The sequence below is a fragment of the Elephas maximus genome, chromosome 7 (assembly GCF_024166365.1).
Source record: "Elephas maximus indicus isolate mEleMax1 chromosome 7, mEleMax1 primary haplotype, whole genome shotgun sequence".
NCBI lineage: Eukaryota > Metazoa > Chordata > Mammalia > Proboscidea > Elephantidae > Elephas > Elephas maximus.
In genome coordinates, this window is record NC_064825.1 from 128,721,527 (window position 1) to 128,746,643 (window position 25,117).

The window sequence follows — 25,117 nt, forward strand, 5'->3', positions numbered from 1 at the left end:
AAGTATTCCCTCCCCAGGTGCTGAGGTTGTTGTTCTCCCTCCACTATCACAAAATTTGTGTGTCCCAAGGAGGGTGACAATGCTTGCACAACTTGAAGAATGTAATCAATGTCCCTGAATTGTACATGTAGAAATTGTTGAACTGGTGTGTGTTCTGCTGTGCATATTCTCAACAATAAAAATAAGATAAACAAAAAAAAATTCTGTGTCCCATTCCAGTAGCTATGAGCTCACCTCCCCGCCCCCCCGCCATATTCCCCTTCTTAAGCCCAGACCGTTCATCTGGAAGTGTCAGGTGCAAGGCATACAAGAGCATTTTTACAAAACTGAGACTATTATGTCCCCCACTTTACATGCGGGCCACTGTTGAGGCACTCAGAGAGAGGTGTACTCAACCAAGTGTTCCAGTTATCTTCATAATCTAAGACTACATCAATCCAACACCAGAATCCAGGTGGCTGGACCACAATTACATTTAAATCATCTAGGCTTCCTTTTAGCTGGGATGCCACCCAGAGGGTGCATCAACAAGGCCTGATTGGGGTTGCTGTTAGGGGAAAGAAAGAAGCACCATGCCCAGGAATGGTCAAAGTGGGACACTGAATTTTCGAAATTGGTCTATATAAGCCCTGGAGTCAGTGCTGCCCAGAAGCCTGCTGGGTAGATGGAGAGAGTGAAGATGTGAACAGGGCTCTCCAGGGAAGCAGGAGGCAGCAAGGATCAGAAAATTGCAGTTCCAGAGGGTCTACAAGGGAGGGAGATGGGATCAGGAGAAGGGCACTTCCAGTAAGATGGAGAAAGCATCTACTGCCCAGACAAAGAAGGAGGTTGGTCAATGAGAGTATGGGGGTCTAACTCCTAGCTCCTTCCCTATTGCCCTGGTGGACAGGCTAAACATCTGGAGACCCCTGCCTGTCCTGTCTTTTTCAAACCTAATAAGGCATTAGGTGAGCATGGAAAAAGAATACAGAAGACTGAAAAAATCACCAAGGCCAACGTTCAGGGAGCACTGTTAATTTTAATTTGCAATCCACCCAAGGAGAGCTTAAGGGTCACAGCCATATATGACAAACTCCACCCCCGCCCCCAGTTTGCATCACTCGGCCGTAGCTGGAACCTGGAACTTCCATGCTCAGTAAGCGCTTTTCAGTTCTTAGGCTTTTCGAGGGCTTAAGCCCGCAAATGGCTTAGGGGCTGACTTGTGCTTCAGTCCCAGGCCTTCCCCGGGGGAAAGTGGGAGTTGGGGTGGGAAGGCAGACTAGAACACCTAAGAGGAGGTGCCCTGAAAGAGGCCGAGAAGGACGGAAAGCGAAAACGAGCCCTGCCTCGCCGGGTTGAAATAAGAAGCACTGAGGCTTGACAGGCTCCACGCGCTCGGAAACCGCTGTGCGTTATTACTAAGGTTGGTGGTGTTGTGATTACGTCACTGCCCCGCCTGTTCCCGGCCGGCCTATCCCGAAAGTGAAGCTCCTGGGGAGGCGGAGACCAGCAAGGTTTTCTCAAGCCAATTCGGAAGGACCGTCAGTCCGCGGCGGGCAAGGAGGGCAACCCAGCAAGGCTACTTCCGGGTCCTGCAACTTGAGCGGAGTTGCCATAGAGACGCCTGTTCTGGGGCCCAGCCAGTCGAAAGTCTCCGCCCACTGGGATCCAGCTCTGGGGCGCTCCAACGGGCAGGATCCAGCCTGCGGCCAGACACGCCCCACTCTGGGCAACTCGAGGCTTAAGGACCACCCGTAAACGTCATTTCCGCCCTCATCGGCAGCACAGCACGGAGGGGGCGGAGCCTCAGCGGAAGACGCTCTACTTGCGCGTCACTGCCGATGAGCCGGGCGGAGGCAACGGCAACATGGCCCTGAATGGCGCTGGTGAGGACTTGGCCTGCGGGGGCCTGTGGCTGCGGGGTACGGGAAGCAGCTCGCTCCGGCAAGACCCCCCGGCCCCTTGTGCCTCTCTTCCACCAGAAGTTGTTGATTTTTCCTGGGAGCCTCCGACTGAGGCGGAGACGAAGGTCCTGCAGGCGCGTCGAGAACGGCAGGATCGCATCTCCCGACTCATGGGCGACTACCTGTTGCGCGGTTATCGCATGCTGGGGGAGACGTGCTCGGACTGCGGGGTGAGGCGAGGGCCAGGGATGGAGCCGCGGGCCAGGCTGCACTGCCCTTTCACAACTCCCCTCTCTGGACCCCATCGCCCAGCTTCTCACCCCGGCCCATGTGCTTTCTGGCTCCTAGACGATCCTCCTCCAAGACAAACAGCGGAAAATCTACTGCGTGGCTTGTCAGGAGCTCGACTCAGACGTGGATAAAGATAATCCGGGTGAGGGGTCGGGTGTGCTTGGTGAAGAAGCATGGTGATGGAGGTCTGGGAGCAGGAGGCCTGGGAGTGACAGAGGAGTCTGTGGGTAGGACAGGAGTAAGTCGCTTTCTCCTGTCAGTTCTAGAGAGGGCCATTCATTCAGTAAGAGCACTAAGCACCTCCTGTGTGCCAGACACTGGGAGAGTCTGAGCTCAATCAGGCACAGTCCTAATGAGGGAGAGGAAGCCAGGACATAGGTAATTATGTTACAAAATAGAGAGTGGATGAGTTATCTTGTAGAGAGGCAAGAAAACACCTCAAGGACAGAAGGAGGTGGCTCGGGGCAGAGGTGGGCCAGGCCTCCTGACCATTTCACCCACTTTATTCTCTTTTAGCTCTGAATGCCCAGGCTGCCCTCTCCCAAGCTCGTGAGCACCAGCTGGCCTCTGCCTCGGAGTCCCCCTCGGGCTCTCGGCCTACCCCTCAGCCCTCAGTACCCCGTCTGGAGCACTGTGAGGGAGCTGCAGCAGGGCTCAAAGCAGCCCAGGGGCCGCCCCCTCCTGCAGTGCCACCAAATGCAGATGTCTTGGCCTGCACACAGACAGCCCTCCTGCAGAAGCTAACCTGGGCCTCAGCTGAGCTGAGCTCTAGCAGCTCCCTGGAGACTAGCATTCAGCTGTGTAGCCTTATCCGGGCTTGTGCTGAGGCTCTGCAAAGCGTGCGGCAGCTGCAGCACTAAGAAGCCCATGAGGAAAACGCACTAGAAAAACAGCTGTTCATCTGTGTGGTTTGTTCTTTCCTTGGTTCTGGGTGTGCATGCTTGCCTCCACTTTCCTTTTTCCTAGTTGTGGCCTCATACCCTTCTACTGTGCTTTCCTTGATGCCCTGAGAGATGGGTTGGCTTGTTTCTGCTCTGCTTCCCTAGTCAGAGGATGAGGGGAGAGGGAGGGGGCTATGTGATATCCTTTTAGGGGGCTGCAACCTAAGTGTCCTCAAAGGGCAAGAGGGGTGGATCACCAACCTTGACTTTGGCAGCAGTCCTGTGCCTGTGGCTTCCTCAGCCATCCAGTATTCATACCCCACACCTGAGCAAGATTTTTGGCTCCAGCCCCTTTGGTGACTCCCCCTTTCCCCTGAGCATCCTGATTCCATCATTCTAGGCCACATCTCGCCCATCCCAAGTGCTCAGACACTGGAAGGAGGTTGTGGTGGCCCCAGCGTCAGATTGCATGTTAGGGGCTGAGTGTAGATTTGCCCCAGTCTCCTGACTCCTAGATCTAATTGTGGGGAGGGAACGGTTTCTATGCCAGGTCTCTGGTTTCCTTGGGATAGTAATTGGGCGGAATAATTGAAAACAGTGTGTGGGGAGGAGCAAGAAGAATCATAAGGAGCCATGCCCTCTCCGTTTGACTTCTTTTCCCCCATTTTCGGGCTCCGCTTCCTTCTGTCTGTGCCTCCGTAATCCAGTCTCAGCTTTGAGCAATGTGGTCCCATAGTCATTGCCCTTTTAAGAAGGGCCGCGCCCCTGCGGAGGGGGCGGGACAGGGCGGAGTCGGAGGCGCTGTGGAAGGAACAAAGCGCGGCCTGGAGGCGGCGGCGGGGCTCGCGTGGTGCGGGGCCTGCGGCCGGCGGTCCGGCTGCGGCGTTGGCGGGAGGGAGGTGGCATCGCTGTCCGCGCCGCTCCGGCCATGAATGGGCTGCCCTCGGCCGAGGCGCCGGGGGGCGCGGGCTGCTCCCTGGCTGGGCTCCCGCCGCTGCCGCGCGGCCTCAGCGGCCTTCTCAACGCAAGCGGGGGCTCGTGGCGGGAGTTGGAGCGCGTCTATAGCCAGCGGAGTCGCATCCATGACGAGCTGAGCCGCGCAGCCCGCGCTCCGGACGGGCCCCGCCACGCCGCCGGCGCTGCCAACGCGGGCCCTGCCGCCGGCCCCGCCGGCCCGCGCCGCCCGGTCAACCTTGACTCCGCGTTAGCGGCGCTGCGCAAGGAGATGGTGAGTGGGTGGGCGCTGGACCGGCCGGGCAGGGGCTGCCGCGGAGCAGGAGGGGCGTAGGGCAGGGGCATGCAACCGGGAACGGGTGGCCTCGGTCGCAGAGGACCTGCGGACCCGGCCGAGTCAGAGAGCATATGGTAACAATAATTGGTAATAGTTACTGCTTATGGCAATAGTTACCATACCGCTATAGCTGCCTTACTTGTGGTACCTCGTTTCATCCTGCTAGGTGTTAGTCCCATTGTACCTAAAAGTTTCTTAGCTTACACATGGGGTCTGATGGCCATGAAAACTTGTGCTTAGAAATGTATGGGAAGATTTGGCTAGTTCTCCAGCCTGGGTTGGGAGCTCTGGATTCCAGGACGATGGCTCTGAGGGTGGCCTGGACCCCAACCCCAGCCCACCCTCAGTTGTCTGCAGGTGGGGCTGCGACAACTGGACATGTCCTTGCTGTGCCAGCTGTGGGGCTTGTATGAATCGATCCAGGATTATAAGCACCTGTGCCAAGACCTGAGCCTATGCCAGGACCTGTCCTCGTCCCTGCACTCGGACAGCTCCTACCCACCGGATGCCGGCCTCTCAGATGATGATGAGCCTCCGGACGCCAGCCTGCCCCCTGACCCGCCACCTCTCACTGTGCCCCAGACACACAATGCCCGTGACCAGTGGCTGCAGGATGCCTTCCACATCAGCCTCTGAAGAGTTGGGGGGGGGGGGCCTGTGGGCATGTGCCCATGCAGAAGGCTCGAAACTTACCCCTTGGCACGTATTCCGACTGCAGTGCCTGCTGTTCCCCCATACCACCTCACCTGACTGGAGGGCAAGATCTGTGCCCCTCAGAACCAAAACTACCACACCACTTCACCTGTCTTGGGGCAGGCACCTGGGCTGCAGCCTCTGTCCGTGGCACCTGGAGGATCTCCACCTCTCCCATATGTGTGCACCCCCGGTTTGCCCAACCCTCTGTCTGGTGGCAGGGTCCAAAGCATCTTGTCCTTCCTTTGGCATTTCGGATTGGAAAGAGAGTGCTTGGCTCCCGCCTTCTCTTCACCTTTCACTGCTACTGGCAGCTGCTGACTCAGGGGCATCCCACCTCTGTTCCCTGGGTTCCATTGCCCTGGACGAGGGCTCCAGGACCTATCCCTGTACCCACTGACGGCCGGGAGGCCAAGGCTCTATGCTGGATATTTAAGTTTAGGGGCCAGCTTCCTGGCGCGTAGATAAATAAATATTCTGAGTTGTCATTTTCTTTCTGACTGCATGACTCTGGCGGGAATAGAGCGATGTTTCTGGCAGGTGCGGCCCCAAGTTCCGCCGGCAGGTGGCGCCCGAGACCTCGAGTGGAAGAACGGCTTGGTGGGGCCGGGGTGCGAATCTCTCCTCGCCGGGTAGGGGCGGAGGCGGGGAGCGTTCAAGCAGGCAGAGCTTGGCTCGGCCCCCGGCGCTCTGTGATTGCGAACAAGGAACTTCCCATCTTGGTTCAGCGGCATCGGAGCCCAAACACCCCCAGCCCTCCGCCCCACGCTTTCGGCTTTCCCTGCTCGGGAAAGGAAGGGGAAGGAGCTGCCCATCTGGAGGAGAGAAACTTTCCACCCGAGTGGGGCGGAGTTGAGGCGGCACAGGAAATGGGTGGGCCGCAACTAGAGGCCAAGGGGCCCCTTGGCGGGAGAGGGGAAGGTGCCGCCAGGAAGGGCCTGGGAGCCGAGTCCTGTGGGTGGGAGGAAAGCACTGCAGAGGCTAAAGGGGTGAAGTCGCCGGACCCCGGGCCTGGGCCTCCCCAGGCCTCTGGGCTCATGAGCAGGAAGCTCATACCGGCAGTAGGGGGAGAGGGGGCTATTGGATCCCAGACATCCCCATTCCTAACAGCGTTACAGAGAGTGCCCCGTCCCTCCCACAGCATCAGAGCCCCTTAGGCCTGCATGTAGAAGATTTCCTCTTGCAAAGGAAACCGAGGGCCGCTTCGCTGGGACTGGGATCCAAGACTCCGGTGTCAGGCCCCACCGGGAGAAACCTTCATATTTGGGGACAGTGGGTGCTCAGACCCTCAGGTACACAGCACCCCACGACATCCTGAGATGGAGAGATGAGAGGCCGGCGAAGTTGCACACCTAGCCCCACCGCTCCCCCGCAGCTCATTCCCACACCGTGCTGCAGTGCCTTGCTCCTGGAGACGCCGCCCAGCTCCCCAGTTCGCACTCCCTGTGGATCAGACGTCCCGTTCAAACCGAGTCCTGATCAGGCACCAGGTGTCGGTCAATTCGCAAACCCTGCAGAGCGCCAGGGGAAGGGGACTTGTTGACTCGCTGCCACGGTTACTTCCCTAACTCTGAGCCTGATACCTGCAGCGCTCATGACCATGCAAGGCGGTGATAAGGGCTCTAATCTAGGTGTGAACGGAGGGCGGCTAACGGCCAGGGGTAGCCTTCCCAGGGGAGGGAGAATAAACAAACACACACGAGTACTTAAGCGTTCCTGTCCGTGATAACGGGTTCCATCTACTGAGCCCTCGCAAAATCAGTCAGGTTCTGCGCTAAACGCTTCCCGAGGTTTACGGGTTCATCCTCTGGACAGGTCTTTGAAAGGCGAACTATAATTATCCCCATTTAATAGATGTCGAAACTGAGGCTTAGAGCGTTACTGCTTCACCTAAACACACATACTTGGAGGCCAGGATTTGAACCTCCAGCTGCTTGTGGCAGGTTGGAACTATCTTCCCATTTGACAGCCAAGGAGACAAGCTCTGAGAGGATAGGGGATGGGTGCTGTCCAGTGGTAGGGCCACAGAGGTCCCTGATCTCTGCTGTTCCTGCTCTAGCTAAGACGTGGAGTGGCGGCAGGAACCTGTGACCCCAGGACAGTTGGCTCTGGCGAAGAGTGTCTTTGTGACCCTGGGCAAGTCCCTTCCCCTTTCTGGGTCCCTGTTCCCCCAGCCTTGAAATGGGGCTGCCAGTACGCACCTCCCCCTGAAGAGGCAGGAAGGGAGGTGGCCGGCGGGGCAGCGCTCCGAGGTCGGCACCAAGTCTCCGGTTGCCTCTACAGGGCCCGCGCGCCCCCTGCCCGCCAGCGCGTCCTCACAGCCTGCCCGCCCCCGCGTCGGGGCGCGGGGCCCCGGAAGCCACGGCGCCCCGCCTCAGCCCTCCAGCCCCCGCCCCGCCGGAGCCCCGCCCGCCTTCCGTCGGGGGTGCGGCTCCAGGAAACGGCGCGCTCGCAGCTCTATCTCGCGACCCGACGCGCCCTGCACGACCCTACCGACTCGGCAGACCACCCGCGCCCCCAGCGACGGCGACGGGAGCACGGCTCCGGCTCTCAGCCTCAGACAACTCCGCACAGACGGGGCCGGCAACTCAGAGAGGGTCCCCAGGGGCCATGGGGACCCAAACCCAGCCAGCGGTCGCGGGCCAGAGGGAGCCCCGGGCCTGAGGATCGGGCGGTGGGGACCATGACTTCGGTGTGGAAGCGCCTGCAACGCGTGGGCAAGCGGGCCGCCAAGTTCCAGTTTGTGGCCTGTTACCACGAGCTGGTGGTGGAGTGCACCAAGAAATGGTGAGTAGTGGGAAATGTGGGGTACGTTCCAGGGCAGGCTGGGACCCCATCCGGCCTGCTGAGCTGAGAGAACCCTGCCCCCAGCCAATGGCCAGAGGGACCCCCACCTCAGCTTGGGCCCTGATGTCCTGGGTGCCAAGATTTAAAATGCGCTGCAACTCAGTAGAATTGGGAGGTGCCGGCATTTTTGGAGGAGTGAAGCTCAGAACCTCCAGGCCTGAGAGTTCCATCTGGGTCCATACCTTCTTCAGCTGCATTTAGGGCTGGGGGCAGGGAGACCGCATGTCTGCAGCCAGTGAGATGGCTCAGGGTGGCATCAGAAAAGGGAGCAGGTCTGCAGGTGGCCGGGCTGGGACAGGACGTTCCATGGACCTTAGTCCACCTCAGAACAAGCATGTCACCCCCTCCTTCCCTGCTTTCTTGTTGGGTCTGTCTTTCAGCCAGAAGGGCACTGGGAGGCTGGAAAACACTTCAGAATGTCCTTAAAAGGGGAAACTGAGTGCGGGAGGCATGAGGAGTGAGGCAGGAGCCCAGTTTAAAGGGGCGGAGGGCCTAGGAGATTGTGAGTCTCGGAGGAGAGGGCCTGGGATGAGGAGGGTGGCCAGGTGGGGAGCAGATACGTAAAGGGGTACAGGCCTGGCCCAGACTGCGAAGGGCCTGTTCACATGCCCCCACTGCAGCTGCCCGCCCCTGCGTCACACCCTAAATATATGTGATCGCTGGTGTCAGCTTCCCTTGGCGGGATTAGGGCACAGCTGTGGGGGCCTCCACCGCCAGGCGGGGCTAAATTTAGGCTCCCGAAAGGAAGGGCCAGGACAGGAAGAGACCATAGGGGCCAAGGGGAGGGAAGTGAGGAGACCGGGGTCCCTTGGGCAGCTGCCACATCCCTGGTCTCGCCCACGCTGGGCCTGCCAGAGGCTGGTCACTCCGTTTGTAAGATACCCAGAGATGTCAGAGGCTGACAGGGGTCACACAGCACAGGGCTGGGACTTGAACCCTGGCCTCTGGCTTCTGCCCCAGCATCCTGGGTGAGCCAGGGGGACTCTGGGTACGGTCTTGGAGAGCAGGCCGAGGGTGCAGGCAGTGTCAACGTGGCTGAGTCACCATCGACAGGCAGGGCCTCCTGGGCTTCTTAGCCAGGAGCCCAGTCTGGAAAACTGCCTCTGCTCAGGTTGAAGCTCCCTAGGAGGGTGTGCCCAGCCTGAGTCAGGCTACCCAGCCAGGCCCCACCCTCCCCAGGCACCCCCTGATCACTTCCCCTTTCTGGGAAGGCCCCATGCCTGCCTTTGCTGGGCTATCATCTGCAGTTTGGGGTCAGAGAGGGGAGCCTGGCTTCAGGCCAGAGGGCTCCAGGACAGGCTCTGCAACCTTACCTGGCCTCCATCCTCTCTGGACTTCCGCATCCTCAGGGGGCTCAGCCTCCAGAGGCAATGAGCAGGCAACCCCAGCATCCTGGCCTGGGGCTGGTACAGGTGAGGAGGGTGCCTATGCTGCCTCAGCCTGATCGTCCACTCCTTCCTGGGCAGTGGTTGGACCTTCTAACTTAAACGAACCCGCTTCATCTGGTTAGGCCGTGTGTAGCTCCATGTCTGGGCCTGGGCCCTGCACAGCTGGCTCGTTCCTCTCCCTTTGTCTCTGCTCTCCTCTGAGCCTGCCCTGGCATACACTGTTCAGCTTAGCTGTCACCTCTTGGAAACCTCCCCTGATCCCACAGTGGGGGTCAGTGGTCCCTGGGCTCCTGTCATCATCTCCTGGCAAAGCAAGAGTCCAAGGCTCTGGGTTGGGGAGGCTGGGATGGGGAGAGCTGCTGAATGACAGGCTGACCTGGTGCCTCTCTCCTCACCCACTCTGCCCCTTTCTCCAGCCCCCCTTACTTCCCCGTCTTGCTCCACCCTCCTGCCCCTTGCTCCACCCCCTGCCCCTTGCTCCACCCCCCTGCCCTTGCTCCACCCACCCCCCCTTTCGCTCCCCCCCCACCCCTTGCACTAGCATTCCTTTGTCCTGGATTCTTCTTCTCCAGGTCCTCACAGGCCCAAGTCTCCCCCTGTCATGTCTCTCGTGGTAGAGGTGCGGGCCACAAGCTGCACCCAGCCTCAGGGAGACCCCGGTGGCTTTCTCCCCAGCATGCTGCTTCGTCAACTCCATAGTGCTTTTTACTCCCCAGAGAGGCTAGCTTGCTAATTGATGTTCCTTCTTGACTGGTACCCTTCCTCCCTCCACCCCCCCCCCCGCCCAGTGCCTGCCTCTCCCCTGTGCTGCTCTGTCCGCAGACCTGGGCTGGGGTGAGAGTGGGCACTCCACAAATGTGTAACTGATGGACGTCTTTCTCTGAGTCTCTCCCTGTCCCTGTGTGTCTGTGGCTTACTGGGTCCTGGCTGTGTTTCTGTCTGTCTGTCTGTGTTTCTATCTCTCTGGCTGTCTTTCCTGGTAATTCCTGCCCGCCTAGGCAGTTGGGCCCTTTGCCCTTCTGCCCTGGGCCCCGCCCCACTCAGTAGCCCCACCCTGCACCCTGTGGCCCTAGATAAGGGCCTGCCTAAGTAGTCCCCAGGGGGAGGGGGACCTGGGCAGAAGGGAGACCCCAAGGGAGCTAGGGGAGGGGGAGGAGGAGGAGGGAGGCTAGGGGACCTGACTGAGCGCCTTCTCCTTGCCCATTCCCCAGGCAGCCGGATAAGCTGGTGGTGGTGTGGACCCGGCGGAACCGTCGCATCTGCTCCAAGGTGGGAGATGGCAAGTAGGGTCTGGGCTGGGGTAGGGGGTCGGCAGGGAGGGGTGACAGGGAAGGCAGGTGAGGCTGCTGGAGGAGTGGGTCAGATTCCAGCTCAGACCAGAATGCCAGGAGAGGGGAGTAAGATGGGGTCAGGGTTGGGAATAAGGACATGGGGTGGGGGCGCGTGCGGAGGGGCTCAGCCTGCTCATTGTAGGCCCACAGCTGGCAGCCGGGCATCCAGAACCCGTACCGGGGCACCGTGGTGTGGATGGTGCCTGAGAACGTGGACATCGCTGTGACCCTCTACAGGGTAAGCACCAGTCTCCAGCACAGACAGGGATGAGCAGGGTTTGCAATCCTGCCAGCCATGGGGTCCCCTGGTGGGGTAGCCATCCAAATAGGAAGAACAGAGGGATGAGAGCAAGAATCATGGCGTGGGGTACTACTCGGTGTCTCCGTAGAGGAGGTAATATTTAACGGCACACACAGAGGTGAGATAGCTGGGCTCAGGAGGGGCTGGGAGCATCCTAGGAAGTGGGAACAACACGGGTACAGGCCCAGCCAAGCTCCACTGAGCTAGGGCAGGTCTTTTTTGCACTGCCCCCACCCCAGACCCCTGTTCACCAGTGTCCCCTTTACCCAGGACCCCCATGTGGACCAGTACGAGGCCAAAGAGTGGACGTTTATAATTGAGAATGTGAGTAGCCAGGTGGGTGGGCCATGGTGGGTGGGGCCTGAGGTCCCAGGCCCTCTAGGGCAGCCCTGATGCTCCTCTGCCCGACCCTTTCGCCTGGCCCATAGGAGTCCAAGGGACAGCGGAAGGTGTTGGCCACAGCCGATGTGGACCTGGCCCGCCATGCGGGGCCTGTGCCCACCCAAGTTCCCTTGCGGCTGCGGCTAAAGCCCAAGTCGGTGAAGGTGGTGCACGCAGAGCTGAGCCTCACCCTCTCAGGGGTGCTGCTGCGGGAGGGCCGTGCCACGTGAGTGCCCACCTGCCCGCCTCAGCCTAAGCCCGCTGTCTCTGACCCCAGCCCTTACTCCTGACTCCTGATCCTCAGGGATGATGACATGCAGAGTCTGGCGAGCCTCATGAGTGTGAAGCCTAGTGATGTGGGCAACTTGGATGACTTTGCTGAGAGTGACGAGGAGGCTAATGGCCCAGGGGCCCCTGAGGCCCGGGCCCGGGTCCCCCAGCCTGGTAAGCTCAGAGCCGGCCGTGGACTAGATCACCAACACCTAGGGAGGGTGGGGTTGGTTTGGGCCACGTGCCACATGCTGTGTTGGGCAGGGCCAGCATGAACACAACCAGTAAAAAAAAAAAACCAGTTATGGGTACAAATCACCACCTAGGTGGTCTCAGCCTGCCCAGCAGCCTGATTGTCCAAACTTGGCCCATTGTCCTCTGGTGGCCTGGGTCCTTAGGAGAGTCCTTTGGGATGAAGTCCCAAGGCCTCCCCAGACCCCTGGCTCTCCCCTCACCCCTGGGTGGGTGCCTGCCCAGGCCCATACCTGACATGAGACAGCTAGATCCAAATCCAGAGAGGGGGCTGCAATCCAGGCCCCTGGCCCTCACCTCCACCTTCACCACCTGCTCTTCACTTCCATCCTCACCTCCGCACTCATCCCCACTCTCATCACCTGCCCCTCACCTCCACCCTCACCTCTACCCTCACCACCTACCCCTCACCTCCACCCTCACTGCCTGCCCCTCACCTCCATCCTCACCGACTGCACCTCACCTCCACTCTCACCACCTGCCCCTCACCTCTGCCCTTACCTCTGCCCTCACCACCTGCCCTTACCACCCACCCTCGGTGAGTTGGTAGCTGGCGTCTTCATCCCTCCCTTTTGCTTGTTAAGGCTTTTTCTCTGTCTCTGCTATGTGGTTCTCTTTTTCTTGGCATCCGTGGGCCTGTCTCTTCTCGTAGGCTGGGTTGGTAGTACCCTGAGGTCAGGGCCTTTTCCAGGTAGGCCCAGCACTCTAGGGGAGAGGGGTCAGACCAGCAGGGCCCGGCCCTGGGCTGACTCTGCCTCCCTCGCCCCCATCTTAGATCCTTCTCGGGAGCTGAAGACACTTTGTGAGGAAGAAGAGGAGAACCGAGGCCAGCCCCCGCAGCCAGGTTAGGCCCAGGCTGGGTGTGGTCAGGAGCTGGGCCTTGGTCATAGGACCCGGGCCTTAGCACTCCTTCCCTTCCTTGCTCCTCAGCTTCCAGCCCCTCTAATGCTAAGGATGCCAGCCCAGCCCCTGTGAGTGTCCCTGTGCCCCCAACCAGGGCCTCCTGGGACCAGGGGTCAGAGGCAGCTGTAGCAGGGGGCCGAGTGGGGCCTGAAGCCCCCAAGCTCCTGGGTACCCCACTGGAGACGAGGTGAGCATGGGAACCAGCTCCACCTTACCACCTACCCACTGCTAGGAAGCCCCACCCTGCCCACCTGCCTCTCCAGGGCCCGGCAATCTGAAGGGTAGGGGTGGGGCTGAGAGTGGGGTCCAAGTGAGCACCCCAACACTCTATCCTGCTCTCTCCTCAGGTCCTCAAGACAGCCAGGCCAGGACGTGGCCCCCACCCCAGCCCCCCGGTTCCGGAAAGGCCTCGATGCTCCCCAGCCCCCAGTCCCCCAGGGGAAGGACAAGGCTCCTGAAGCCTCAGGGGCTTCCCCAGCAGGAGTGGGTTCTGCTGGGGAGATGCAGGCCCGGGCAAAGCCTCAGGAAGGGACAGAGGCCCAGGGAGCCAGGCAGGGCCCTGGCGTTGAGGATGACTCCAGAGACCCTTTGGGAGAACAGAGCCCCAAGGTTGAGGAGGAGGGCACTGGGGACAGACCGGAGGCCAGAGGGGTGGAGATGGAGCATAGGGCAGAAGCTGGAGAGGTGCACGTGAGGAGGCTGGTGGTCGGAACTGGGGAGGCCGCAGCGACCTCAGACGCTGGTGACGTTGTTGCTGAGCAGAGTCCCCAGATGAGGCATGTGGACCCTGAGGGATCAGAGGCCACTGGAACACACGCTGAAGCAAGATCCAAGAGGCCTCCTGAGGCTCCTCCAAGGGGCTCTCATGGGAGGCTGGGGGTCAGGACCAGGAGTGAAGCACCTACAGGCCTGAGCCCACCCCCGGCAGAGCCTGCAGGGCACTCTGGGCATCTTAGTGACCTCCAGAGAGCCAGGGCTGCTGCAGGCCAGGCGACAGAGGGTACAGAGGGGAGGGGTGGAGCCCCTGGTGTTGGGGGGACAGGCCTGGAGCAGGCCCCCTCTGTTGGAGCAGCAAGCACCAGGCCTCAGGTGAGCAGGAGCCAGGGGTCCCCACCAGCAGCTGACCAGGGGGCGATATCTAGGGCTCTGGGGATCTTGGAGGCAGAAGCTGGGGATTCAAGGGTCCTGGGAACCGAGACTGGGATGGGAAAGTTGGAAGTATTGGGGACCCAGGAGACAGAGGGAGTGAGATCAGGGGTCCTGGGGTCAGAGGCTGCTGGGACAGCAGAGTCAGAGGTATTGCAGAAGACAGAAGTGGGGTTTTCTGGGGGCCCGGGGACAGAGGCTCAGGTGGCAAAACCTGAGATATTGAGGACCCAGGAAATATCTGGGGGTTCAGGGGTACCGAGGGTAGAAGTTGAGATAATAGAGACTAAGGTTTTGGGTGCCCAGGAGACAGAGGTGGAGGCTTTGAGGGGACAGGGGACAGAGGCTGGAAGGCTAGAGGCTGAGATATTGGGGACTCAGGAGGTAGCAGATGAGGGTTTAGGGGTCCCAGAGATTGAAGCTGAGACAGCAGAGTCTGAGATATTGGGGCCCCAGGAGGCAGAGGTTGGAAGTTCAGGGATCCCAAATATAGAGATTGGGACAGCAGAAGCTGAGATGTTGGGGACCGAGGAGGTAGCAGATGAGGGTTTAGAGGTCCCAGATATGGAAGCTGAAATAGCAGTGTCTGAGATATTGGGGTCCCAGGAGGCAGAGATTGGAGGTTCAGGGGTCCCAAGTATAGAGATTGGGACAGCAGAAGCTGAGATATCGGAGACCCAGGAGGTAGCAGACAAGGCTTCAGGTGTTCCAGAGGTTGAAGGTGAGAGAGTAGAGTCTGAGATATTGGGGGCCCAGGAGGCAGAGATTGGAGGTTCAGGGGTCCCAAGTATAGAGATTGGGACAGCAAAAGGTGAGATATCGGGGACCCAAGAGGTAGGAGATGAGGGTTCAGGGGTCCCAGAGATTGAAGCTGAGATAGCAGAGTCTGAGGTATTGGGGGCCCAGGAGGCAGAGATAGGGGGTTCAGAGGTCCTGAGGCCAGAGGCTGTAATGGCAGATGGTGAAGTACTGGGAACCCAAAAGATAAGAGTATCAGAGGCTGAAAAAGCAAAGGCTGAGATTTCGGGGCTTCAGGAGGCAGACACTGGGGTTTGGGGGACTCTAGAAACCAAGCGTGAGGCTTTCATGGCCTCAGTGACTAAACATGAAGTTTTAGGGCACCAGGAGGCACAGGCAGAGATTCCAGGAGTACAGAAGACAGAGACTAAAGTTTTGAGAGTCTGGGAGGCAGAGGCTAGGGTATTGGAGCTCTCAGAAGCTAAATCTGAGGCTTTGGGGACCCAGGAAGCAGAGACAGAAGTTTTAGGGCCCCCAGAAAACAAATTTGGAATTTTTGAGACCCAGGAAGCAGAGGCTCAGATCTTGGGGCCCAAGAAAGCACAAGAAGCTGAGGGAAGCCCCCCAGAGGCCAGCCTGGTTGAAGTGCAGGTAGCCAGTGGGGCAGGGGCTGGGGTGCCCAGGCCCTTGGGGGCCTCCTCTCCAGAGGAGCCTGAAGAGGACAGGAGGCTGCTGGGCAGCCAGGTAGGGATGGCGGCCGCCGAGGGCCCAGTTTGCTGCTTCCCACTAACTTGGGGCTGAGCGATCGGCGGCTGTGCATGGACCCACCTGGTCGACTGAGATGGGGTGGGGTGGGGGGCTCAGCTTCAAGGAGCCTCCTCCCTCCCCCCCACTCAGGATGCCCTGGCTCTCCCACCCTGTCTTCCCTGGGCCGCATGGAGCTGGATACCCCTGTGCTGGTTTTCTGGGCCGACCCTGAGGTGTGGCTGCTGGTGACCTCTCATCTTGGCTGTGGGCCACTGACCTTTTAGGTGACCTTGGCAGATGACCCCAGAGCTGGAAACCTTTTTGCCAGGCCCCAGGGCTCTAGCCAGTGGGCTCTGATGAGCCCTGCAAACCCAGGGGCTGTTTGGTGCCAGACCTGAGCTTCCCCGAGGGGCAGAGGACACAGTTCCCAGGTACATTCCCTGAACCCACCCCTGTGTTCTCCAGGCACCACCTGCCCTGATCAGCTCTAGCCAGTCCCTGCTTGAATGGTGCCAGGAAGTCACCGCTGGCTACCGCGGTGTCCGCATCACCAACTTCACCACATCCTGGCGCAACGGGTTGGCCTTCTGTGCCATCCTGCACCGATTCCACCCTGACAAGATGTGAGCTGTCGGGGGAGGGGTGGGAAGGAAGTGGGGAGCCTGCAGAGTGGGCAGTGTGGGTCCAGCCACCAAGGCCCCTGGACCCTGACTGGTGTTTCCTCTGCAGTGACTATGCCTCCCTCAACCCGCTCAACATCAAAGAGAACAACAAGCAGGTGAGATGGGGAGGGAGAAGTGGGGCGGGGGGTGAATAAAGGAGGGTGAGAGCCAGGCAGGGGTCAGAGATTTGGTCTGCCTATAGGAGAGGGCTGCAGGACCCAGCCTGGCTTTTGAAAGTTCTGCCGCTTTTACCCTTTGGGTCATTGAATTGTTCGTTTTCCTTAGATTTTTGTTCTGATTTAAAGCCTATTTTGCATGGACAGTTTTTCCAAAAGCACCCTTTGGTCACCGGGTGGTCGTGAGCAGTGGCTAGGGAACGCGTGGGGGCCTGTTGCCAGTGATACCCTAACCCGAGGGTGACGGCATCACTAGGAAATCCAGGCGTGAGAGTCGCGGGACCCTCTCAGCAAGGATGGGGCTGCGGCACTGCTGATCCCGTTTTCACCGTTCCTAGGCCTTCGATGGCTTCGCGGCCCTGGGCGTGTCACGGCTGCTGGAACCAGCGGACATGGTGTTGCTGTCGGTTCCCGACAAGCTCATCGTCATGACCTACCTGTGTCAGATCCGCGCTTTCTGCACCAACCAGGAGCTGCAGCTGGTGCAGCTGGAGGGCAGGGGCGGTGCGGGCACCTACCGCGTGGGCAGCAGCCCGCCCAGCCCGCAGGACGACCTGGACGCTGGCGGCCTGGCGCGGCGGCTGCGCGAGCACGGGTTCGACGGGCCCCGGGAACCCAAGGAGGCGGCGAGCCGGGCGGACGGGGCGGCCCCCGGGGCAGCCCTCGAGGCGGCCCCCAAGGACCGCGGCGCGGAAGCCGCGCAGGAGGTGCGCTCGGCCGAGGCGCCAGTCTACGGCCCCGGAGCCCGGCCACCCGCGCCCCCGGCCGAGGGGCTGGTGAACGGGGCGCTGGGCGGCGGCAGCGGCAGCGGCGTGAGGCTGCGACGGTCGTCGGTGAACGGGGAGGCTGGGCCTGTGCCCCCGCCGCGCGCGCACGGCTCCTTCTCCCACGTGCGCGACGCCGACCTGCTGAAGAAGAGGCGCTCGCAGCTGCGGAACAGCAGCTCCTTCTCGGTGGACGAGCCGGATGCTGGGGCCGCGGTGAGTCCCCGGGGTCATTGTCAGGGGTGGGCTTCGGGCCCTGAGGGGCTGACGGCAGAGCTGGCTTGCGGGGTAGTGGCTCCAGGGCGGCGGGAATCAGCTGGACTGGACGTGGCTAGGTTTTTGATGGGAAGGGCCAGGTACTGGGAGGTGGAGATGGCAGGGTGCTAGGCTCCCCGCGGCTGCAGGGTCCGCATTCTGTTGCCAGCCTTGGAATACATGCTGATGGTTTCTAACACTTGGCACCCACTTAGGGGAACCCTGGGCCGTAGTAGGGCATTCGCAGAAGATTGTGGCCTGTGTTGTCAGCACTCTGCGCAGCCCGCCTTGGTGGGCTGTGAACTGGATTTGGGTGTTTTCCCCCACCTGGTGGCCCAGGGCCAACCAGCAACCACCCCACCCCATAAGCCGGTGCTGAATTTCTATACTCAAAGGTGGTCCTCCAGGACTTCTGGCCCCTAAAGTGCTCCAACTTGGATCTTTACCCCGAACACTGGAGACCAGTTTCTTTTTTTCTGATAATGGGAGGTTGGAGGTTGGAGTCCATGCTAGAGCCCAAGTCCCCTATCCCCTGCAGGTCTCAGGTCAGAGTCTCCTGGGGGTCCAGTCATCCCTGGACTGAGGGATGTGGCCCCAGTGAGGTCGGGATTTGCTAAAGGGCCCACAGCCACTGAAATACAGGGCACACGCTTTTGAAGGGCAGCTTCAGCCACTGCACCGTCCTGCCTGTAACAGTGGGACCATGCTGTCAGGCGTCTTCAAGACTTCAGCTCCCCAAGGATGGCGCTGAGTTCCAGGGAAGAGGGGATGAGTTGCGAAAGGTTTCCTGCCTGAGAGAAGCAGCCATTTTTGTGAAGCTGTTAAGATGAGCAGACAGGTTTTCCCAGGCAAGAAATGGGAGGGGGCTGTTCTCAAGTGGAGGGACCAGGTATGCTCAGGTCTCATTTAGGGAACTGCTGCTCATCTCCTGTGAGAGGGGTGGGGTAGTGGGGAGAGCAGGAGCTTTGAGTGCCAGGATCAGAGGCTCAGGGTTGATTCTGTGGATGAGAGACAGAGGGCATGGGAGGCTCCCACAGGAGATGTGATAGGCAGGAGTCAACAGGACACATCCACCCCGGCCCTCTCTTGGCCTCTGGCTGCACCCCCATTGAAGTGTGTCAGTGGCTCTTTAAATCTTAAAGGGGTAGGTCCATCCACTACCCTTTTGGGCTCAAGGCCGAGCATCTGGTTCTTCCAAGCCAGGCCCTCCTCTGGCCCTTGTCCCACAGAAGATATTTGATCTGTGGTGCTGGAGGGGACTCCTCCTTGGCCACTCCATCCCCCATGCTCCATGCATGCAGTGGGAGGTGGTGGGGCCTGGCCCCACCCTCAGGAGCTCCCAAAATCTGGGAGGGGGATGAGGTCAGGTACTCTGAAGCTGAGGTGAGGCTGAACCCCTGCTGGAGCAAGGGTAGGGTGCCCCTGGTGTGGCCCCGGAAGGCTTCCTAGAGGAGGGGCCACCCCGGAGGATATAGAAAGAGGAATTTGGGTTAGACAGGAGGAAACGTTACTTGGAATTCCCATCAGGGCTTGCTGTGAGTAAGCACATTTGCTGCTGAGGTTGGGGTTTCTCCAGTCTCCTGCCTCTGTCTCCCGACAGCAACTGCAGCTGTCATTTGAGTGCTCTCTGAGTGCCTGACCTGTCCTGATGACCCCTCACTCACTCCTCACAATGCCCCTTCCAGGGAGGAATGATTACCTTAGTTTACAGGTGGGAGTGTTGAGGCTAAGGGAAAAGGGAAGGTAAAAGGAGTTGCTGCAGATGTGAACCCAGGCTCTGAGCTTGAGCTCTTAAATGACACCCTCTACTGGGCCCAGTCCCATTGGACTGGCTGTGTGACTCTGGGCAACCCACTTAACCTTTGTGCTCTCCCTCTGGGGATGAGAAGTGACCATACGGAAGCCCTTTACAAGGTGGCATTGAGGCCACTGCAGAGTGCTATCAAAAAAGGGGACCTGTGTATTCCCCTAGATGACTTTTGGGAACCCTGCAGGCCCTAGGTTATACAGGGCTGGGATTTCTCCTCATTTTACATACGAGGACACAGCGGCTCAGTGGGTATGACTGAGCCAGAGGCACACAGCAAGTTGGTGGCCAAGCCTAGGAACAGACTTTGGATTAGAAAACCTCAGCCACCAACCAGTCCACCCTCACCTCTGACCCTCACCTTCCTTCTCTGGCCCTCAGTTTTCTCATCTGTAAAGTGGTGATGGTAATAGTCACTGCCTCACCGAGTTGTTTCAGAACTAAAGAAGTCAATACATGTAAAGTGCTTTGGAGTGCCTGATACATAAATGCTTAGTGTTGTGTGGGCCATCAGGTTGATTCCAACTCATAGCAACACTGTAGGACAGAGCGGAACTGCCCCATAGGGTTTCTAAGGCTGTAATCTTTACAGAAGCAGACTGCCACATCTTTCTCCCATGGAGTGGCTGGTTGGTTCAATCTGCTGATCTTTTAGTTAGCAGCTGAATGCTTAACCACTGCACCACCAGGACTCCTAGTAATTAGCTATTACTAATATACCATGGACTGCCAAAAGAATGAACAAATTTGTTTTAGAAGAAATATATAAACCAGAATGCTCCTTAGAAGCAAGGATAGTGAGACTACGTCTTACATACTTCGGACATGTTGTCAGGAGGCATCAGTTCCTGGAGAAGGACATCATGCTTAGCACAGTACAGGGTCAGTGGAAAAGAGGCAGACACTCAATGAGGTGGATTGACATAGTGGCTGCAACAATGAACTCAAGCATAACAACGATTGTAAGGATGGTGCAGGACCGGGCAGTGTTCCATTCTGTTGTGCATAGGGTTGCTATGAGTCGGAACCGACTCGACACGCCTAATGACAATAACAACCAGTGTACCCTGAGCACATACTTGGGGCCCAGCCCTGTCTGAAGGGGCCACCTCTGGTCTGGGAGATGTGTAACCAACAGGAATGTGTTGGGGAGAGGGGTTGGAGCTGTGATAGGGGAGGTCCAGGAGGCTGTGGGAGGAGCATCTCCCCAGCCTGGGGATCAGGGAGGCTTCAGGAGGCATGAAGGTCAGGAAGGGAGGCAGAGAGAGCACATGGGAGCCTGAAGGAACCCCTGGAGGAGACAGGGCTGAGCTGGGTCGTGAAGGTCAAGCTGGTGTTGGGCAATCCAAGATGGAGGCCGAATCCAGGCTAAGGAAGCTCTTTAGGGAACTGAAAGTCCATCATTGTGGCCAGAGGGTAGTGTCTAGGTGGGGCTTGGGGGAAGAGGAGATTTGAGGCTGGAGCAGCCAACAGGTCTTGGCTGCTGGGCTGGGAGCTGAGAAGGGGTGTAGGGGGGCATGGCCCTAGCAGGTGAAGATTTAGGAAGACCCCTCAGTTCTAGTATGAGGGTAGAGTCAGCAGGCAGGGCCTGGTTGCTGCTGGTGAGGAGACTGCCTCTGTCCCAGGCAGAAGATGGCCCCCGAGCCATGGATGTCCAGGGCAGCCTCTCAGAGAGGTGCAGGGTTGGGGGAACAGTGGGGCAGCTCTACCCCTTCTCCCCACCCTGTGACCTGCCAGAAGAGTGGCCAGAACCAGAGCTATCAAGGACAGCCAGGCAGTCAGCTAGGCGAAAAGTTGGGGCTCCCCAGGGCTGATGGGGCCCCTGCAAGTAACCAAGGTTTGGGCACATCTGGAGCCAGTCCGTGCCTTCCAAGCTAAAATTCTCAGGTTCATTGGCCTCAGGTCCAGTCCTGAGTGTGGTGTGAAGAGGACAGCAGCCACCAGGTGTGGGAATTGATAAAGTGGGAGGGTGCCCCCTTTCTACCAAGAGGTGGAGGTGCTGGCTCAGGATGGCCTAGACCTTGAGATGAAACAGCATCACGTCTGCTTAGTGTCATGGTGCCAACCAACATGGGGTGACAGGAGTCAGAGGCGGCCTGAGGGAGCTCCATGGAGGAGGGGCCCTTCGCCCTTCACAGCCTCTTACCCCAATTCTCACAAGAGTAGGGCTGGGGTTATCCACCCAGTACCAGGAAGGACTCTGAGAGTGGGTGTGAACTGGCCCAGGACCACACGCCTGGCCCACGGCCTTTGCTCCAGGACACACTTCCCTAGAAGAGGGGGTGGGGTTCTCTGCATGCAAGACTGGAAAGGCAACTGGGGCAGGCGGGTCGGGATTGAGAACCCCTCCTCCGTGTGTGTGTGTGTGTGAGGCTCTGGCTGGGCAGAGCAGGGGCTATCGGGGAACCCCTCCCAGCCTCACTGGCCCCTTCCTTCACAGGAAGGTCTGAGCCCTGACCCCAGCTCTGCCCTTGGCCCAGCCCCAGCTGCAGCCCAGCAGCCACCCCTTGGTGAGTAGCATGGGAGGGTTGGGAATCCAGCTCAGCTCAGGCTGCTCACAAAACTTGGGCTGGGACCTCCTGGGGTGGGTGTCGGTTGGGGGTGTCTTAGCCTGGTCTCTGTTTGCAGGTGGGATGCCCCCATCAGAGGAGCCGCCTTCAAGCCCAGGGGAGGAGACTGGGCTGGTAAGGAGAGCTGAGGTGGTTGGATAGGCCATATGGGCACTTCCTAAGGGGGTCTGGACTGAGCCCACCCTCTCCTTGTCCCCCATTCCACTCCAGCAGCGGTTCCAGGACACAAGTCAGTACGTGTGTGCAGAGCTGCAGGCCCTGGAACAGGAGCAGAGGCAGATAGATGGGCGGGCAGCCGAGGTGGAGACAGAGCTGAGAAGCCTCATGGAGTCAGGTGGGCAGGCTGGGTACAGTACCCAACACCAGCCACCAGATCTGCCCAGCCCTGCAGCTCTTCCTGACCTTGGGGGGAGGTGGGAGAAGGCACAGCTAGGTCATTGTCCCCATTATACAGCTGGACATGCTGAGGCCCCGAGCCCGGAATGAGCTTGCTGGGGACACACAGCCCTTCCGCTCTGGCTTCTGGGTTGCCACAAAGGGGCATGGGGCTAGGCGACAGGCCTGGTGACCACCCCGGCCCTGTTCAGGTGCCAACAAGCTGCAGGAGGAGCTTCTGATCCAGGAGTGGTTCACACTGGTGAACAAGAAGAACGCGCTCATCCGGAGGCAGGACCAGCTGCAGCTGCTGTGAGTGCTGGCCCCGTCCCCGTCCCGCCCCAGACAGCAGGGTGAGGGCCCGCAGGGCAGAGGGAAACTTGGCTATTTTGACTAGAAATTTACTGCTTTATTCTGTCTACGGAGATCTTTTTTTCTAAAAAATTGCTCAGCCATCTTATTACAGGTAGTACCCGATTTACGACGGGTTCCATTCCAATGACTGTGTCCTAAGTCAGTTCTGATGTAAATCGAATACTTTTTTTTTTCCACTTTTCATTATTATTACCTTTTATTATCAGAATCTTTATAAATTTGGTCTCTGTCTTTGGGGGTTAGAAACATTAGATATAAACTTAGTTATATTTTAACACATACATATTACTAAACAATAAGATGTCTAAAAAAAAGACAGTGCTAAGTGTGGCCGTGGTGTAAGTCAGGGAGTACCTGTGATGTTTCCTAATTCCTGTATAAACTATATACCTCTTAAGTTAGTACTTTTTTTTTTTTAATTTTCATTGTGTTTTAAAGTGAAAGTTTATAAACCAAGTCAGTCTCTCAGACAAAAATTTATATACACCTTGGTTTTTTTTTTTTTATATACTCCTAATTGTTCTCTCCCTGAGACAGTCCGCTCCTTCCCTCCACTCTCTTTTCACGTCCATTCTGCCAGCTTCTGACCCCCTCTGACCTCTCATCTCCCCTCCAGATAGGAGATGCCAACATACTCTCAAGTGTCTACTTGATCCAAGAAGCTCACTCTTCACCAGCATCTTTTTCTAGCCCATTGTCCAGTCCAATCCCTGTCTGAAGAGTTGGCTTTGGGAATGGTTCCCGTCCTGGGCTAACAGAAGGTCTGGGGGCCGTGACCACCAACGTCCTTCTAGTCACAGACCATTAAGTCTGGTCTTTTTATGAGAATTTGGGTTCTGCATCCCACTGCTCTCCTGCTCCCTCAGGGGTTCTCTGTTGTGTTCCCTGTCAGGGCAGTCATCGGTTGTAGCCTGGCACCATCTAGCTTTTCTGGTCTCAGGCTGATGTAGTTTCTGGTTTATGTGGCCCTTTCTGTCTCTTGGGCTCATAATTACCTTGTGTCCTTGGCGTTCATTCTTTGCTCCATGTGGGTTGAGACCAATCGATGCATCTTAGATGACTGCTTGCTAGTGTTTAAGACCCCAGACGCCACTCTCCAAAGTGGGATGCAGAATGTTTTCTTAATAGATTATGCCAATTGACTTAGATGTCAAGTTGGTACTGTTTTTACTAATGAGAAAGCTGAGAGCCATTGCAAAATGTGCCTGAGTCTCCCCAGTTTGGCCCTGTTCCTTTACAGTAAGGGAAAGAGGCCCAGAGAGCTCTCAGCTGGCCTGCTGGGTGGGGTCAAAAGCGACTCTCCAGGGTCATTGTTTTTTATAGTCCTGCGTGGTGGAGGCGGTTTTGCCTCCCTTTCCTTGAGTCGGAATTGACTGGCCGGCAGTGGGTTTTTGTTTTCGAATTTTGGCCCATTTGTCAGAATAATGTTAGTCTAAAAAAAAAAAAAATTTTTTTAAAAAAAATTTTTTAATACTTGCTGTTGCTGAGTCCTGCTGAATTGTTTCTTATTAACAAAAAGGAGGGGAAATACAACGGAAACATACAGCCCAGCTGCGGGCGGAGAACCCTTGGAACCAGAGATGTGCGGTCTGGGGCCTGGGGTGCTCTGCCTTCTGCCCCGCCCTCCTCAGGAACAGGGCGAGGTGGGGTGGGCACTTCCTCCCCGACCCCTTTCCCTAACCTGACACCCACCGTGTCCCCACCCCCAGCATCGAGGAGCAGGACTTGGAGCGGAGGTTCGAGCTGCTGAGCCGGGAGCTGCGGGCCATACTGGCCATCGAAGGTGGGGACAGGCCGCGAAGGGCGGGGGACGAGGACTGCTTGGGGACAGGCCTCCTGACACTCAGCCCCCTCCGCCCGCAGACTGGCTGAAAACGGCCGCGCAGCAGCACCGAGAGCAGCTCCTGTTGGAGGAGCTGGTGTCCTTGGTGAACCAGCGCGACAAGCTGGTCCGGGACCTGGATCACAAGGAGCGGATGTGAGTGGAAGCCCGGGCGGCGCTGGGAGCTGGGGAGGGTCCCGGGGCTCCCTCCCCACGAACGCTCGGCCGGGGCCCGGACGTCGGGGCTGACTCGAACCCGTTCGCTCTTAGAGCCCTGGAGGAGGACGAGCGCCTGGAGCGCGGGCTGGAGCAGCGGCGCCGCAAGCTGAGCCGGCAGTCGAACCGGCGCGAACGCTGCGCGCTGAGCTGAGGCTGGCGGCACGGGAGGCCCAGCCTCGGCGCCTCGGCCACCGCCCGCCCCTTCCGGCCGGCTCGCACCGCCCCTTCCGGCCGGCTCGCACCGCGCGTTGTCGGGCGCCCCCGGGCTGCGCTCCGAGGACCAGGCCTCCAGGAGGCGGTGCGGCCGCTAGGGGCCGCTGTCGCCCTTCACCGGAAGCGGTGGGGGCGGACCTCGGGCCCGACGGGCGGGAGCGCCGGGTGGCCGCGCCGTCGGGCCGTATTTATTTGTCTGTGTGAGTGTGTGTGCGTGTGTCCGCGGGGGGCTGGGAGTCTCCAGGAGTGTCCCGATGACCCCTCCCCGACGGTAGGGACCGGAGAGCCAGCCGCGGGCAGAGGACTGGATCATGGGTTGCCCGGCCTCCTCCCTTTTCTGTTCGTTGGAGCAATAAAGTTAGACGACGAGAGACCAGCGGGCCTTTCCTCTGGGCAGCTCGGGCTGTCAGTGGACGGAAGAGGGTGGGGCTGAGGCCGATAAGGTTGTCTTCGACCCCACAGGGGGCTTGGAGGTTCCCAAACGCAGCTGAGCTGGACATTGGCCTAGGGAGGATGATGGAGGGCGGAGGTGGGGG

At 58.9% G+C, this 25,117-nt stretch overlaps 3 protein-coding genes across 7 annotated transcripts; all 3 read left to right on the plus strand.

The window, feature by feature from the left end:
• Window positions 1-1,422: 1,422 nt before the first annotated feature.
• ZNRD2 (zinc ribbon domain containing 2) lies at window positions 1,423-3,034 on the plus strand. Of its 2 annotated transcripts, XM_049892487.1 has the most exons (4): window positions 1,423-1,865; window positions 1,962-2,113; window positions 2,232-2,316; window positions 2,691-3,034. In XM_049892487.1, exons 1-4 carry the CDS (start codon window positions 1,847-1,849, stop codon window positions 3,032-3,034), a joined length of 600 nt encoding a protein of 199 aa, XP_049748444.1. In that variant the 5' UTR covers window positions 1,423-1,846. The 2 variants fall into 2 exon arrangements, with proteins under 2 accessions (XP_049748444.1, XP_049748443.1); XM_049892486.1 differs by having other exon boundaries at window positions 1,426-2,113.
• A 946-nt stretch (window positions 3,035-3,980) lies between these two features.
• On the plus strand, window positions 3,981-5,527 carry FAM89B (family with sequence similarity 89 member B). Its single transcript, XM_049892489.1, has 2 exons — window positions 3,981-4,283; window positions 4,704-5,527. The coding sequence occupies exons 1-2, from the start codon at window positions 3,984-3,986 to the stop codon at window positions 4,980-4,982; spliced, it is 579 nt and encodes a 192-aa protein (XP_049748446.1). The 5' UTR covers window positions 3,981-3,983; the 3' UTR covers window positions 4,983-5,527.
• A 1,726-nt stretch (window positions 5,528-7,253) lies between these two features.
• Window positions 7,254-24,620, plus strand: EHBP1L1 (EH domain binding protein 1 like 1). 4 transcript variants are annotated; one of them, XM_049892483.1, is made up of 19 exons: window positions 7,254-7,826; window positions 10,486-10,543; window positions 10,748-10,843; window positions 11,177-11,230; window positions 11,335-11,513; window positions 11,592-11,731; window positions 12,585-12,653; window positions 12,740-12,899; window positions 13,060-15,340; window positions 15,809-15,966; window positions 16,073-16,121; window positions 16,520-17,161; window positions 21,448-21,517; window positions 21,636-21,691; window positions 21,791-21,911; window positions 22,165-22,264; window positions 24,037-24,110; window positions 24,191-24,305; window positions 24,420-24,620. In XM_049892483.1, the coding sequence occupies exons 1-19, from the start codon at window positions 7,723-7,725 to the stop codon at window positions 24,517-24,519; spliced, it is 4,626 nt and encodes a 1,541-aa protein (XP_049748440.1). In that variant the 5' UTR covers window positions 7,254-7,722; the 3' UTR covers window positions 24,520-24,620. The 4 variants fall into 4 exon arrangements, with proteins under 4 accessions (XP_049748440.1, XP_049748439.1, XP_049748441.1 ...); XM_049892482.1 differs by having other exon boundaries at window positions 7,255-7,826; window positions 21,788-21,911; XM_049892484.1 differs by having other exon boundaries at window positions 7,261-7,826; window positions 13,060-13,801; window positions 21,788-21,911.
• The last annotated feature ends 497 nt before the right edge of the window (window positions 24,621-25,117 follow it).